Raw genomic sequence first — 16,293 nt, 5'->3', positions numbered from 1 at the left:
ATCATTACGTTTCTAAGTTGCATGCGATTTTCTTTAAAATTCCTTAAATCGTGTGCAAAGTAACCGTGTCTTACGGTACCTGCAAAAGAGAGAGGGGATGGGAAAAGGAACAGAATCGAAACGTAAGTTATTCAGTGTATGGATAATATGTAAATATAACCAATTTGAGCATGTGTCTTTTTTTTCATCTTGTTGTTTACTATGTAGTGGACCCAATACAAAGTGTCTGTTTCTGTGATATGAGACTTTTTATTATATGCAAGTTCAGTATGTAAGCACTTTATTTAAAAATATACATATTTACTTACCCAATTTCGTTTTGATTTTCAGAAGACATGTACAGTATGTACAGTGGCGTCACTAGGCCTTATTTGGGGGGTTAAAGCCCGGAAATTTCTTCCAAGCTCCCCTCCCAAATCTCACACTAAAAATACGTTATATACTGAGAAATTTATTTCAAAAGTAAGATTCTAACACGCCATCAGTAGACTCATGATATATTGGATTGTCTTCTTTTTGCTTCAACAAACAGCAACGCGTTCTGTATAGAGTTCTCAATGTGAAGTTCAGACTTCGGCGAGCGACTACAGATACTTGTTGATGTGTTAGATTTAGCTGAGAAAAGCGATAGCTATTATGATTATGACGTAATCAGTGGCGTATTTAGGGGGATTTCTGGGCTTAACCTCCCCCCCTGAAATCTTACTATAATAAAATAACTGAAATATCTTGCAGAATTTTCACATTTCCAGGCAAAGCTCCCCCACCCGAAAGTTAGGAAAGCCCCTTCCGAAACAAAATCGTAAATACGCCACTGGACGTAATTATGCTTTTCTATCGTATTTCTCACTTGGAAATACTATGTGAACTGAACTTCTCATTCCTTTACTTCTTAGTTTCCGCAAGGTGAGGTCTCAACTATAAACTATCTCATGCGGCAAATTTTAGATGGATAACTTTTAAGAAATTTTATATGTTATTTATTATTGCCTATTTTTATCTTATTGTATTACTATTTCAGGCAGGTCAGAAGTCGAATATAAAAATAAGATTGCTGAGAAAGAAGTTTTTCATGAAGTATTTTTAAGAAAAATAACTATCAAGGAAAGAAGGAAATGAAGAAAGAAAAAAATTGCGTGATTATACGAGGGTCACTACGAAAGTTTTGAGATGTGAAATAACTTACATACTTAAAATCAATTTAATACTTACATTTTCTCGAAGTATTCACCATTACACTGTACACACTTTTGCATTCTCGAAAACCACTTTTGGAAGCAGTGTTGCCAGTCTTTTTCTTCAAATGTTGAAAGTTCATTCCCGTAAGCCACTACAGCTTCTTCAGGGCTGCAAAATCTCTTCCCACGCATGCGATCTTTGATCCTGGGGAATAGAAAAAAATCACACGGGGCCAGGTCAGGGCTATACGGTGGATGAGTCATAAGTTTGACCTCCGTAGATTCTAAAAACTGAATTGTGATGTTGGCGGTGTGTGCGGACGCGTTGTCATGATGAAGCAGGATCCCACGAAATCCAGTTCTTGGACGCCGTTCCCGAAGCTTCTGGAACACTTTTGTTAGGCAAACAGTGGTGTACCACTGAGCATTAACGGTCATTTGTTCTTCAAGTGGAATAGTTGCAACATGGCCAGATTTGGAAAAGAAAGTTGCGACCATCTTCTTTCCCACACTTCGCGGTCGCTTCACTTTTGTGGGTGAATTTTTGTCTGGAAAGATCCAAACTGTAGACTGGCGTTTATTTTCAGGGTCAATTGATAGATCCAAGTCTCATCACCAGTAACAATGTCAGAGACGCGTCGAGAATTGCCTCCATCAAATCTTGCAAGCATTTCTTCACACCATTCCACACGCATGCGCTTCTTGTGTTCAGTCAAAGTGTGAGGCACCCAACGAGATGAAACCTTCCTGAGCCGAAGATGATCATGAAGAATTTTTGTTACTGCTGGCGATCCAGTGTTCACTGTAGATTCAATATTCTTGAAAGTTGTTCGAGGATTTTCTCGAATCATTTGTTCCACACCGGCAATGTTTTCATCTGACACAGCTGTTGCCGGACATCCAGCTCTCTCTTCATCTTTAAACGATGTCCGGCCTCTTCTGATTTCACCAAACCACCGAAAAATTGTAGCACGGGAAGGAGCAAGGTACCCAAATTCCCCCTGCAAACGGTCAAGGCTTTGTGTCTCGTTCAAACCACTTTTAAAATCGTAAAGGATCATTGCCCGAAAATAATCCCTTTCGAGCTCCATTCTAGACAGCCGAATACTGCTCACATCAACAAACAAGTGAAGGCGATACGGCCATGCCGATAAGCGAGGCGAGTTGAAACTTGCTTCGCTTCTTCGCTCTGGATACCACTACCGAACGCAATTGTCGGAATTCAAATACTGTGCCACAACAATGCGTATCTCAAACCTTTCGTAGTGACCCTCTTATCTGAATGAATCGATGAAGTACAAGAATGTGCATTTCCGCAACGATAAAAGTGAAACAAATAAACATGACTATGATAACAAAAATATGAAAGCGTAGAGCAGCAACAATATTCTCCTCCCCCCCTTCCCTCGCCCAAAAGCGAATTTCATTGTGTCCTTGATTGAAGATGATTCTAAAATACTAAACAGAGTTTTTGGGTTGTTGGGGAGTATGCCCCTCAAAAGATCTTCAGCCCCCCAAACAAAATATTTTAGTGACGCCACTGTATTAGCATTTTTTGCGTGTGAAGTATTGTGATATACGTTTCTGAAATTGCATAGGGCATATGCTTTCTTACAATGGGAGACTAAAAAACAAATCTTCAGGAAACGCAACATAGCAGTTCTCATTATGAAGTCCCTTCATCTTTTTGACAAACTGAAAGGTCTCCTCCACAGCTGGAAACCGTGTCAATGGACTGTGGAGTGCGGGAATAATTTTACTATCTGTCCGGCAGGTATCAAAAGTCTGCGCGCGCGTTTCTAAGAACAACCTGTGTTCATACGTTGTGAGTGTGTGTGTGTATTTGTGTGTGTGTGGTATGTCGCTTATTCATATCTCTAGCGCTGTTGCAGAGTACAGGGTAGTTTCGAAGTCGACTACAATGCAACTTCATTGTCATTCAAGCATCGCGGAAGTATTGCAGTAAACTGTCCCAGAAGTATAGGATTCATCGTTTATGCTGAGATCAGTGTCTGTAGGGATGTCAGGAAGGTTCACTATGATTGTTTTCAAGCAGTGAAAAGTTTTAAAGACAGTGAAAAGTTTTAAAGAAAACTTATAACCGAAATTTACACGTTTTATTGATGAGAACTATTTTGGGCGGAATTTCAAGGTTACCATATCTGATGTGAAAGAATTGTCTAAAGGAAAAAAATAATTCGACAAGAAAGTTAACGTTCTGTACGAAATCTGCAAGAAGAACAGTAAGAAATTTGTAGTATCTTTTGTGTGAATACGTCACCTATGAGAATGTGGTAGAATTTTCCTAACAAATGACAAAACAAGAGGAAAATGTTTAAGTACCGATAACGATATTTAATGCAAAGTGGAAACACTACAGGACGAGTTCGACTGACAGACGAATGGCCACACCTACACTACCCTTCTCCCCGCTCCCAGAACACTGAAATCTGACATGCTCGAGAAGTAGTGAGGGCTCTTAAACATTCTTCACAGATAAATATGTTAGCTAGCACAGTTTCCAGAAATAATGCAGTTATGTAACGATGTTATAGTACTACTGTGGTTGTTGGATATTTTTATAGCTATAAATTGAAGTAATATTCCGCTATTATATAGGCCTATATCAAATATAGATTGATTTTGTTTTAAGCGCTTTTTATGTATATATGTTCCGAATTTGAGCTTAAGACTAAAAGAATTCAATACAAAAGAATGCGTTCATATTGTGCGCTCATTATATACATAACGTTTTATGTTTACTGACCCTCCAGAGTGTCTACAAGTTATTAACTTCTACTAATATTGACTGGCGCAAGAAACTTTATATTTACTTTTTGTAGCACTGATATGCAGTATCCAATAAAATAGGTTAAATTATGAATGAAGTATTTGAAATAAATATTATTATATTGGCTTACATAAATAATGTATCAATATTGTAGATTTACTATTTATATGCGCATATGTTTTTACGGTAATATCAAAAGAATTCTATAATGTTACGAATGCTAAGCATGCTTTAGTGTGTCGTATACCGTATACACATATCACTTGTTTTAATTCTTTTCGTTGACATTAGTACGTGACATGCGATGTTTACTTGCAGTGGCTGGCTTCTTCACGAATATGGCTTACTTGTTATTTTTCGAGCACATTCGGTTTCCTTACCTTCACCGGCGGGTTGAAGCACGTATTTACATTTCATCGTACCTCTTATGCTTCTCACTTTACTATTACATCACTTAAAATTATTTTCAGCTGCATTTCTCTTCTATTCTTCTCCAGCTGCCTGCCACCTGCTCCTCTTCTCACACTGCTGCTCTTGATCATATGTTTTCACTGTTGCCAGTCAAGTTTAGACAACATTGGTGGAGTTCAGAAGGTTACTGAGCGGAGCGCTCAGTCGCACCGCTCGAAGTGAGCGAAACACAAAACTACGAAAACAACACGTACACGAATGATGATGGGGCAGCGTGTCCTGTCACATTTTCTATTTAATTTAGGACATAAAATTCAGATACGCTTCCACCAAAAATATTCTTCTGAAGACGGCCATAGTTCGTATAAATCAATTCCAGTTTCTTCTAAGTAAAGCCGGCTATGTACTATAGGATAGATCCTATGAAATCTCTTACGATTTTTCCTAGGGTCAAAATCTCAAAGTGTATGGCATTAGATCACATGCCATTTCCTATACTCTGAACGATCTTATAAGATTTCTATTTCGGAAAGAAAATTCGTAAGATTTCGTTTTAAGTGGCATCAGGTGAGAGAAAGGTAAACAAATTTGTTTTCTCCCCGCCAGCTGGAGATAAGTTTTGTTGTTTTCTTTTTGCTATCATAGCTAATAAATAGTGTTTTTAACACTATTTCCACACTGCCAATTGAGGCCTATTCCGGAAGAAGGGCACACAGACCGTTTCCGTGAATGGAGAAAATGAGCCTTAAAGATTTTATCAGAGCATATAACAATAACATATGCTCTGATAAAATCTTTAAGGCTCATTTTCTCCATTCACGGAAACGGTCTATGTGCCCTTCTTCCGGAATAGGCCTCAATTGTTTGTTCAACTGTATACGCCATTTTTTTTTTTTTTTTTTTTTACCACAATGTAGCATGGATCAACATCTCGAAATGCCATTCTGTCAGACAAGAAAAAAATTCACGTGTGTTGCATAAAAGGATAGGATTTCGTACGATTTTGTCCGAAGATAAATCTTAAGTAAATCCTAGGATTTATTTCATAGTGTAAATTGGCTTAACATTCGTTGATCAGGAGAGTTTTGTGGTTGTTTTAATGAGAATTTGCAAGAGAAAAATAGTAATGTTGGAACATTGATGTTTGTGTTTCATTCAAAAACACTAAATAGTCATCCCCAATTAGAATGGAAACACAAAATTAATCTAAATAAAGAGTTGGTAAGCCATTGCATTTATTATTGTCTTAAGGTTCAAATCTATTGAGGATGTGGCTGTAGGGTGAACAGATTCTGACATGTGAAAAGTAGTACACGAATATAATAGTACAGGGGTGACTTGCCTATAAGTACTGCAGAGCTGCAGAACTACCAGCTATTTCAGTGGTATAAATGTATTTTCAATTGAGTTGAATTGTGTGCCGTGTCCAAAAGCGCATAGTGCACACTTCAAGGATGCACACTCGAAGTCTACAAATGGAGTGCACACTAAATAGTGTACACTTCGTCAAATTAGCTTTTGATCCACACTTGTTTACAGCGCCTCATCGTGGTGGAATGTTGAACATTGATAACAAAAGAAGGGAGAATTCCGAGTATTAGAAAAAATTACCATGCTTTTTTTTTTTTTTTAGATGAATGACTTTCCAGTTATATTAGAGATAAATATATCACAGATTGACAATATGGGGTAACCATAAAATGACTTGAGAGTTTCTTTCATGTATGCCAAGAGCTTGTTTTGCAGTATCTGCAAATATTTATCAGCATAAAAACCACTAAACTATTGGCGATGTTCTATTTTATTAGGCATGCTCGCGCGAGGGAATATTTATTAATCCCCCGGAAGAAAAGCAGCACTGGTGGTTAGGGCGCTGATGACACTGTTGCGAAGTAGCTTAGGAATTTTATTGCAGGTGAAAGTAGGAATTTGCAAAAGCGTTAGGACACCGAAGGTACCGAGGAGAGCGTTATTTACAATAATGTGGCTCAAAACTACTTTGGGAGAGAGTTCATATTGAGTATAATTCCTTTGTGTACGGTAGATACAATCAATGACACTATAATTGTCACCGTTCTACTGTATTGCTCAGTTACAGGCATACTGATTAGACTATCTCTACCATATTGTGCTAATGTTGAAGTTCCTTATATGTTACTCTTTCTTTGTGAATATATAGATTTTACCCGTATATCTTCAAAATAGTGCCTCCATGTTCTTAATCTACACCAAAAGTTAACTCTTACAAGGATGACAAGGAAAGAAGTGGTGAAGTTGAACAACATGAGGACCAAAATTAACAGGAAAAAGCTATTGTGTCACTATGAAATACCCATTTATAAGGATCAAGTGTACTCAAGGTGGATACCCCTAATTAAAATAATATGTTAAAAAATATAAGATTACTATCTTATAAGCCCGCTTAAATGAGTTCTGTACATTATATACACTTCAACATCTGAGTGCACTTCACTATGCTTTCGGCGCCCTACATCTTTCTTGAAATATACCAGCTGTCTCTCCTACATGCTTCCCACTACGAAAATGGTTACTCAGTAACGAAACAAATCCCCTTGTCCAAATATAATCATAAAAAGCTACTATCAATCTAATAAGAATTTTATGAAAATTAAGAGACGGTTTTATGAAAAAATACAGTATGCAATGTAGTAGCTCTCATTGTTCAACTATACGGAAGGAATTATTTGTTCATAATCAATTCATAATGGGATTATATAAATTAAAAGGAAGGTAAGTCTTTATTTTGGCCATTTCATTCAATGAATCGTTCAATGAACCCATTCGTAACCAAGACTGAAAAGAACATCTCCTGCGAGCATCTAACCTGCCTTCACTCGCTGACGCTCGCTCGGCAATATTATGTGAATTAAATATTAAACTTTGGTATAGAAATGAACCTAGTTACTAACTACATATATAAGCTAACAGGCGAGTTCTCAAAAACGGAACCGAAAGATCAAATCGCTGAATCAAAGAATCAAGAAAAAAGAAAGAAAGAAAGAAAGAAAAGAAAAGAAAAGAAAAGAAAAGAAAAAATGGCCAAAGTAAACACTTACCAAGAGGAATTTGTGAAATCTTCGATAAATGTGGAGAAAGAAACTTTTGATCTGTATTTCACTCTTTGGCAGCTGTCAAAAATGGCTAATGTGTGGTAATTGGTATATTACAGTCTCTTAAGTGCCAGGAAATATGGTAGATTTGAAAGGAATTTGTTTAGAATCAAAACTAGGCCTATCTACCTACAAATTAATATTTGCAGCTGCAACTGTAGCTGTAGGTATAGAGAAATGAATAATCTAGGTATTCATTATTCTATGATAGAACTTAACATTTTAATTCATACGCCATTAAAATTTTTCATTTACGTGCAAATAGCTCCATTACCGATAGTATAATTATTTCAATTAAGCTACATAAACCACGTAATATTTAAACACAAATGCCTTTATAGCATTATCAAAGAAACTATTTGGTTGCTTTCCCTATACAATTTTAAATTCCATTGCATACTCAAAGAACACAACATAAATACGTTTGTTATTTGCGTTACATTTTTATATTCCACTTGTAAAATCACTAACTTGTATATTTATCAAGTAAACTATTATTAGATCAGCCCACAAATTTATTCACCTCAACAAAAATATTAAACATATGTCCTTTAAAATTTTATTAAGTCACTTTGACATTATTGTTGTTCCTACGACGAAGAACTCCCATCTTAAGTACGCAAGTGTGCTAACGTAGTGTACATCCTCGCACACTACGTACTATGCACTCGCAGACTTGTGAACTTGGACCTTTTGACGCACACTAGGTGACGTCATTTCCGGAAATAAGCGTACTTCGAATGCACACTTGTATCTTTTGGACACGGCCTTAATCTAGGTAATAACATGTAATGATGATACTTGGTCTAACGGTGTCCTGAAATTGTACTACTGGATATGCTACATATCGTAATATTACTGGAAACACCTTCTGAAGCTTAATAATATTGCAAGAGCTGTGCACGGATTGCCCTATGCTTTAGCATTGAAACAAAAATGCCAGGGCTGCCAACTAAGTAGCTGGTAATTATTGTGCATGATGGTCAAAATTATGGTATTTTCTAGGGTATTATGGTACGCTCCAAAAATCAAGCCTGATATACAGTAATTATTATTGCGCCCCCCATTTATTTATTTGTCAATTGGATAGCTACTTATTTCGAGCTCTATTAATAATAATAATAATAATAATAATAATAATAATAATAATAATAATAATAATAATAATAATAATAATAATAATAATAATAATAATAATAATATGTGACAATAGCATGAACGTCGTTTCTCTTACGTATTGGTACAATAACATCTGACCGAAATAAATTGTCTCAAGTTTATGATGCACTATACTATTAATACATTGTGCAGTAAAATTAGAATAACTGAAGATCCGAGAACTCGAGATGTAGTTCGAATCACTTTATTCAAGGTTCAAATGCAAGGAAGAAAATTAGTAGCTAATGTTTCATATATAGTGCTACACCGTCTTGTACGGAAGAAGCACTAGATTCATTACATACAAGATTATCAGTTTTATCATGCTACATTATGAGAAACCTAAAAGGAAAACGCTAAAATGCACACAGAATTTTTGTGGCTTCACAGCAACGTTAACTTCGAATAAAATTTAAAAGTTGTACAACTTTATTTGTAATGCATTTCAGCATGTCAAATTCTTTTTTCATGCACAGGATAACATAGTCGTTTTGGGCAAACTAAGCTCTCTCATTTAGGACTGTTCTTCCGTTTACATTTATTTATAACTAAGGTTTCAAAGGCAGCAACTGAAGGGATATTTTGCACTCAAATACTATCAATAACTATGGAAGGAAAATTTGGAAGCAAATCAGCCAGGGCCTATATAGCCCTATTTAAAGGTACCATTCCAGCATTCACATGGTGAGAGTGAGGAAACCATGGGAAACCCCAGTCAGAATGGTCGGCCTCGCGATTTGAACCCAGGATCTCCCAATTGCAAAGCCCACGCTTATCACTTACCTACGCTCGTTCGGTGATATATGCAGAGGATCTCTGTTATACCTTAGACGCTTGAAACCTCAATCTGATTTCCGATGGGATTTCGTGTGGTTCGGGCCCGATTAAATTTATGCATCTATTATTGCCCTCGAGACAGGGGAGGATAGAATTTTCGTGATGAATTACGAGATGAACAGAACTCTTCCAGTAAAAATAGAATTCTTTTTTTCTAGACGAGACAGCTCTTTCACTACACCTTTTAGAGACAGGATAGCCCCAAACCTTGCTCAGATTCAACATGATATCTCTCTGTGCTGTAAGGAATGAAACTCCAACAAAACAAGCACGTACTATACTTTAAAAAAAGATTGGTAACATTAGCACGTACAAACTGGAAAGGCTCTATGCACTACGTGGCCCCGTGTACCGAAATTGCTAAACTCTTCGCCTTTCGTGCGGGCAGTCCGCGTTCGATTTCTGGTTGAGATACTTAGTCGAAAAGACGCGTAACAACTGTCCTGAGTGATGCTTTTTTTGGTTTCTCGTAATTCAAACTCACGAATGACGGGATGGCACCTAACATATGGGTCTCAGATCGCTTCCTTCCTTCCCCATACCCGAATAGTGTGATCGCCGAGATTCGTTATCTCTAATACACAATGGGCTTATGGCCTTGGATGCCAGTAATGCTCAGAACTCGTATGTATAAATAAATCTGTATTTACATCAATAAATCTGCACTACAAAAATTACATTCTAAAGAAGTTTTCTAAAAACTTCTCTACTATTGAGGTCTATAATACATGAGAAAAGTTATTTTTAAAAAGTCCTATACAATGCAGTGGTCCCCTTGCAATTGCATTTTTCTTCCCTTCTCAGTTTCTGATGCGGCGCAGAGGCAAATATTAAAGAACAGACATAATCCTCATGTGCCAATAACTGTTTTCCGAAAAGAAAACCACCCCAGTCACTTCGTTCTAAAGTGGAACAAAGTTGTCATTTTGGTAAACAGTGCAATAAAAACATTCAGGGATAGTATATGTTTATGGGACCGTACTTCAGAAGGAGGGGACAGAGAATACAAAGGAAGTGAAACCAGTGTTATATTTATAACTTTATATTCTATGTGGAAAAAATACAAAAATTCCATATTCGTCCGATTTTCCAATAATTAAGTGAAGCAAAAAGACAGTCGTATCTCGTGGATTATGGTACTTTTGCGTACCATAATGCAAGTACTATGGTACATGGTACAGGACTTGAAATTATGGTATGTGTACCATAATTATGGTACGGTTGACAGCCCTGCAAAAATCTTCACCAGCCGCACTGTATTACGTTTTCCTTGTCCCTTAGATAGGATTTACTAGAGCTGCACTCCCAGCAGCTCAGAACTCACGAATACTTCCGAAGAAGCCGAAGACACACGACGTGATGTACATGAGGCGAGGCTTCCTTCTCTTTTTTTTGATAACGGTGTTCAGTGTAATTGTTGTGCACTTTGAAAGTAATAGAATTCCATGTTCAAGTTTGTGCAAATTTTCTGAACAAACACAATTTGTGTGACAATTTTAAGGAAACCGTAAACCTTTTGGAAATTCTTCTAATTACCCCAACATAGGCGTGCCCACCAAAAATTTTCTGGGGGGGACAGTACTCTTCACTCAACATTGTGAACCAAATTTAAAGAAAGGCTGATGCCATTCCACCCCACCCCCCTTAATTTTCAAAATGTCATAACATGAATTAAAGTGCCGCAATTTAAGATAGATAAATCTTATCAATGGTGATAACAGGTTCTATTCCAGCGACACAAAAAATCCTATTTATGGTACTGTTGACAATATTTATTAAAATTAATGGGATTTCCAGGGTGATGATATTAATTTGTAGGTTTCGTGACAGTACAATGAACTTATGATCAGTGATTAAGCATATTATTCAAGTTCATGTTTTTATTTATGATTTATGATTTGTATTGTTTCCCATTTTGACACTCAAATTGGGTCTTTAAGTGTCCTGTTAAAAAGCGTCAACCTCCGATAATATCTCTAGCCATATGAGCCCAAGAAACGTAGATCCTTCTTCAAAAAGCTGCAAAAGCCCAGCTGCCGATCCTGAAGATGTGTTGACAATTCCGTCAGTCTTCATCTTTTCCTAGAGAGAATTTCTTCATAATGTTAAACATCTCTCGTTATTAGATTAAGTCTACAAATTCACCTAGTGGGACACGAGGATTTAATGTTTACAATGTTTAAGACGAGACCACAAGCATTGGGCTCGATTAAAGTAGAAAATCGTGACCTCACTGAAAGTGATTGTGAAAACAGTACTCATAATTCGTGCACCCACTGCAAAGAGTTTCTCACTACTTCTGACGCACTATAGGCACCCTTAATCACAAAATTAGTACTGTGAGCTCCACAGTGTACATACAAGGCAAGAAGTTGCTGTTTACACATAATAGATGGAACACTAATTCCAGAGAAATAAACACACTGCTGAACAAGACTGCACTTATTTAATATAAAAAAACACATTTACACGTGACGTTTCGATCTTCTAGCCAAGATCCTCATCAGACGTACACTGAGTGATACAAAAAATTACTCAAGTATATATACACATTTCATCTCCATATCTGCTCTCTCATTGGCCCGTTCAAACAGCCAATCAGAAGCGTGGAAATCTATCTGAACTGACCAATGGGACAACATAACATTTTTCTTTCATTGGGTTGTAAATTTAAAGTGAAAGACGGAACGAGCAGGGTCGATGACATAGTCTATTCTGTAGAAGAAGCGTTGAACGAAGTTAAAGAAGAAGAGGACAGAGATAGGTTAAGAAGGAAGGCAATGGTTTTGGTAAAGAAAGAAATCCATAGAAGATCTTCGAATTTGACAAAAGAAGAAAGAAGAGGATATGATAGCATTAGGAAAAGGAAGGACATAGTGGTAGAGAGAGCTGACAAAGGAGGGGCGACAGTGGTAATGAATAAAACGTGGTATGAGGACAAGGTGAAGGATTTGGTGGATGGACAATATGAATTAGTTGACAAGAAGAAAGAAGAAATTATAGAAGAATTAAAAGAAGAATGTAAAAGGAAGGGACTTAAGAAATGGATGAATGAAGATGGAAGAATGCCCGTGTTAAAGGGTTTTCCAAAAATACACAAAAAGGAAGTAAAGCTTAGGCCAGTTATGGACTGTAGGAATAATTATTTGGAACCGCTAGAAAGTGAATTGAAACCAGTGTTAGAGTGGGTAAGAGACAGACAAAAGGCTTTGGCAATTAAAGACTACAGAGAAGTAATAAACTACACCAGTAATGCTGAAATTAATAATGATTGTATTTTGTTTAGTTTAGATGTTAAAGCCATGTTCCCTAGTCTAAAGAGAAGTGCTATACTTGATACGATTAAGAGAGTTATGGGGAGAGAATGTGTTAAAGGCTGGAAATGGGAGAAAGTTAGAAAAGCCCTCAACTTAATATGGGAGTTTGGTGTCTGTAAAGTTAAGAATGACATATATAAGATTAAGGATGGTTTAAGTATAGGATCTAAGATAAGTCCGGTATTGTCTGATATCATTATGAATGTGTGGGAGAAGGATGTGATAGAAAAGGGGAAAGAAAAGATTCGATTTTTATGTAGATACGTTGATGATTGTTTTGGGATATGGGAAGGATCAAAAGAAGAGTTGATAGAGTTCGTTGGCAGTATTGAAGATAAGGAGAAGGGAATAGAATTAGAACTAGAGACAGAGCAGGGAGGTGTATTATGTTATCTTGACATTTTAATGAGTAAGGAAGGGAAGAGCATTAAGACTCAATGGTATCAAAAAGAATGTAGTGCTGGTATTTATTGTAATAAGAGAAGTAATGTAGATAGAAGTACAAAAGTTAATTTCATAAGAAATATGTTAGAAAGAATTTCCAAAATTTGTAACAAAAATGTAGAAGAGAATGTGGAAATCTTTAAAAGACAGCTCTATGAGAATGGTTATAGTAAACGGGATATCGTTAAAGCATCTGTGGTCTCGGGGAAAGGTAAAAGTGGGGAGGACAATGAGGGGGCATGGAAAGGCATTATAGGGTTAGGAGAAGATACCGAGATTTTAAAGAAGATGTTAAGAAAGCAAGGGGTCAAAGTGTATAGAAAAGGTAGCAGAACGTTGTTGGACATGGTCAAAAGCAAAGGGAAGAAAAAAGAAAAGAGAGATCAGAAAGGTGTCATTTATTGTATACATTGTAAGGATTGCGATATGAAATATATTGGTGAGACGGGGAAATTATTGAAAGAAAGAATTAAACAACATAAAAGTGATGTGAAATATGGCAGAGAAACTAACGCAATCTTCAAACATGTAAAAGAAAAGGGACATGATGTTAACTGGGAAGAAGTTATTGTACTGGAACGGGAAAAAAGATTGTGGCCGAGAAAGTGGAAAGAGGCCTGGTGGATAGAAAAGGAAGGGGATGTAAACTTAATGAATTGGACCAAAGGTATCACCATTAATAAAGAATGGAGAAATATTATTGATAAATACAGAAATATGTATATGAATTAATGTATTCAATGGTTGCTTGCTCCTTGTTGTTTCTTTCTGGTAAAATGTTATGTTGTCCCATTGGTCAGTTCAGATAGATTTCCACACTTCTGATTGGCTGTTTGAACGGGCCAATGAGAGAGCAGATATGGAGATGAAATGTGTATATATACTTGAGTAATTTTTTGTATCACTCAGTGTACGTCTGATGAGGATCTTGGCTAGAAGATCGAAACGTCACGTGTAAATGTGTTTTTTTATATTAAATAAGTGCAGTCTTGTTCAGCAGTGTGTTTATTTTTCTGATTTCATTCGCAAGACGTTGACTATGTTTGTGTGTCAGTTTAATTCCAGAGCCATCACAAACTTGTCCACGGAGTTGAGCAATGGAAAGCTGGAGTCTCACCATCTCATCCAGAATAACTGAAGCTATAAACTCACCAGTAGTTTTTTGATGTACTGTAGAACACAAGAAAACATTCATGAGAACAGAGATTTTCATCAACTCACCTGGCACAAATACTTAATTGTTCTTTGCCATTCACATCATGGGAACCATCAAACACGATAGAGAACAGAGGAGGGTTTTGAGATTTGATTTTTGTTACTTATATGAAAAGCAATTTCTTGGCCCATGGTTTCGAGATTTCGTTCTGGATTTTAACATCCATGAAATTACATCTCTCCATGTTTCCCTTTATCCTGCTCTGCAATTGTGGAAAATCTTCAGATCAAAGGCTCATCAACTGAAATAAATTCCTGAAGCGGGAGTCATGTCCTCTAAATGTGAGACCTTGTCTTGCAAGATAACGTATACTTGAGATTACATTTTTTTTTTTCAGGAATTTCCTGGCTTTCAGTTGTTCATCTAAAATTTGTCTGTTTAGTTGGTTTTCTATTGGATTTTTTCTCTGCGTGTAGCGCAATACAGCTAGTTTATGGCATTCTGAAGTTTCATGTATACTTAATTTCTCTTTAGCCTTCTTCCAGTTGCAAAATCCTACAGTAGAAAAAGTCTTCCATTATTTTAGTAAGAACTTTTTTTTAATGTTTTTCAAGATGTCCATACAGTAAAAACAGACAGAAAATGACGTTAATTTTGTTTGGATTCACGTGCAGCCACGGAAGGAACCAAGCTGACACAAATTTCAATGTTCGACCTTTGAGAGACTGTTGTGGAAAATTTGTAGGTAACACTAAAGTCTAATTGGGCTTTGAAAGATTCGAAGGGTGGGGAAAATTGAACCACTTGCTAGACGTGAAGATTGAGAGGTTTCTGCTGATGGTGGCCAATATAAGATTTGAATTTCTATTGTCAGTTTCAGGTTGTAATCCATCAGCTGAACTACAATTTGAATTATTTTTTCTCTTCTTTTCTTCAACAATGGCACTGCTTTGGCCCATGTGCTGTCTTTTCTTTTTCTTATGACAAATTGATCAATTTCAAACAATAAAACAACACTAAATAGAAACAAGTGATGAAAAACTTCATATCAACGTTTTATTCACAGTAACACACATAAACACAGCTATCTAAATAACGATACTGTTGCAAAAACACGCTGCTAAACATGTCCTTTCAAAACCGTAGTTCACTTGCGCACCGCCCAGTTGACGAAGTTCAACAATACATTAAAAAGGACACGCAAAGAGACCTACGTTACCAATACACGAAGAAAAAGGTCTTTTTAGGCAGGTTTTGAGTTATATTTCCGAAGCTAAACAGTGTTGTAAGTCGTCAATCGATTGTCCAGGTTGGCACAATAATGGTGGTATTTTTACTCGAAGCCGATACAGCAAAAGTCGGTATATTAAAAAAAAAATCATTTCACATTTTCTATTTTCTCTTTGTAATGCTATAAGTGCAGAGGGAAAGGAATCTTTTCAGATACTTAGAAAGCGATATTTTTTTCTTGCAGCTACCGCTTTCTTCGATGACAAAAGATAAAATCTCAGAAATATTTGGAACTGAGCATGAAACTTTTGATAAGTACTAAGTCAAATTCGAAATATTTTTGCCTTGGAACCAAGTTGTAAATCTTTCACAAAGCGGTAACTGTTCAAAATGAAAAGAGACACTAAGAATTACGTACTTTCAATTAGAATCTACTATTTTCATAAAGATACTAGCTCACACACACAATTAATTATAATGTTAGTGATAGGCTATATGGTGTTGATTGGGCCAAATACTCCAAACAATAAAGATTCATCTTACACTGGAGAAATAGTTATGCTTCGTTTTTCATTATCATTTGACCATGAAACAAAAGCCGAAGAAATATACTAACCTCATATACAAATGTGCGGCGTTG

General features: G+C 36.5%; 1 protein-coding gene across 1 annotated transcript; it reads left to right on the top strand.

Moving 5' to 3' along the window:
- Positions 1 to 12,182: 12,182 nt before the first annotated feature.
- LOC145678191 (uncharacterized) lies at positions 12,183 to 13,232 on the top strand (the record flags this gene model as incomplete). Its single annotated transcript, XM_081748255.1, has 1 exon — positions 12,183 to 13,232. A coding segment is annotated over one exon (1,050 nt), but the record flags the coding sequence as incomplete, so codon positions are not given.
- Between the last annotated feature and the right edge of the window lie 3,061 nt (positions 13,233 to 16,293).

The sequence above is a fragment of the Thermobia domestica genome, unplaced genomic scaffold, assembly GCF_964235325.1.
Source record: "Thermobia domestica unplaced genomic scaffold, izTheDome1.hap1.1 HAP1_SCAFFOLD_2035, whole genome shotgun sequence".
Lineage (NCBI taxonomy): Eukaryota > Metazoa > Arthropoda > Insecta > Zygentoma > Lepismatidae > Thermobia > Thermobia domestica.
The sequence above is the reverse complement of the archived record's forward strand: the minus strand, read 5'-3'. Positions and strand labels throughout refer to the sequence as shown.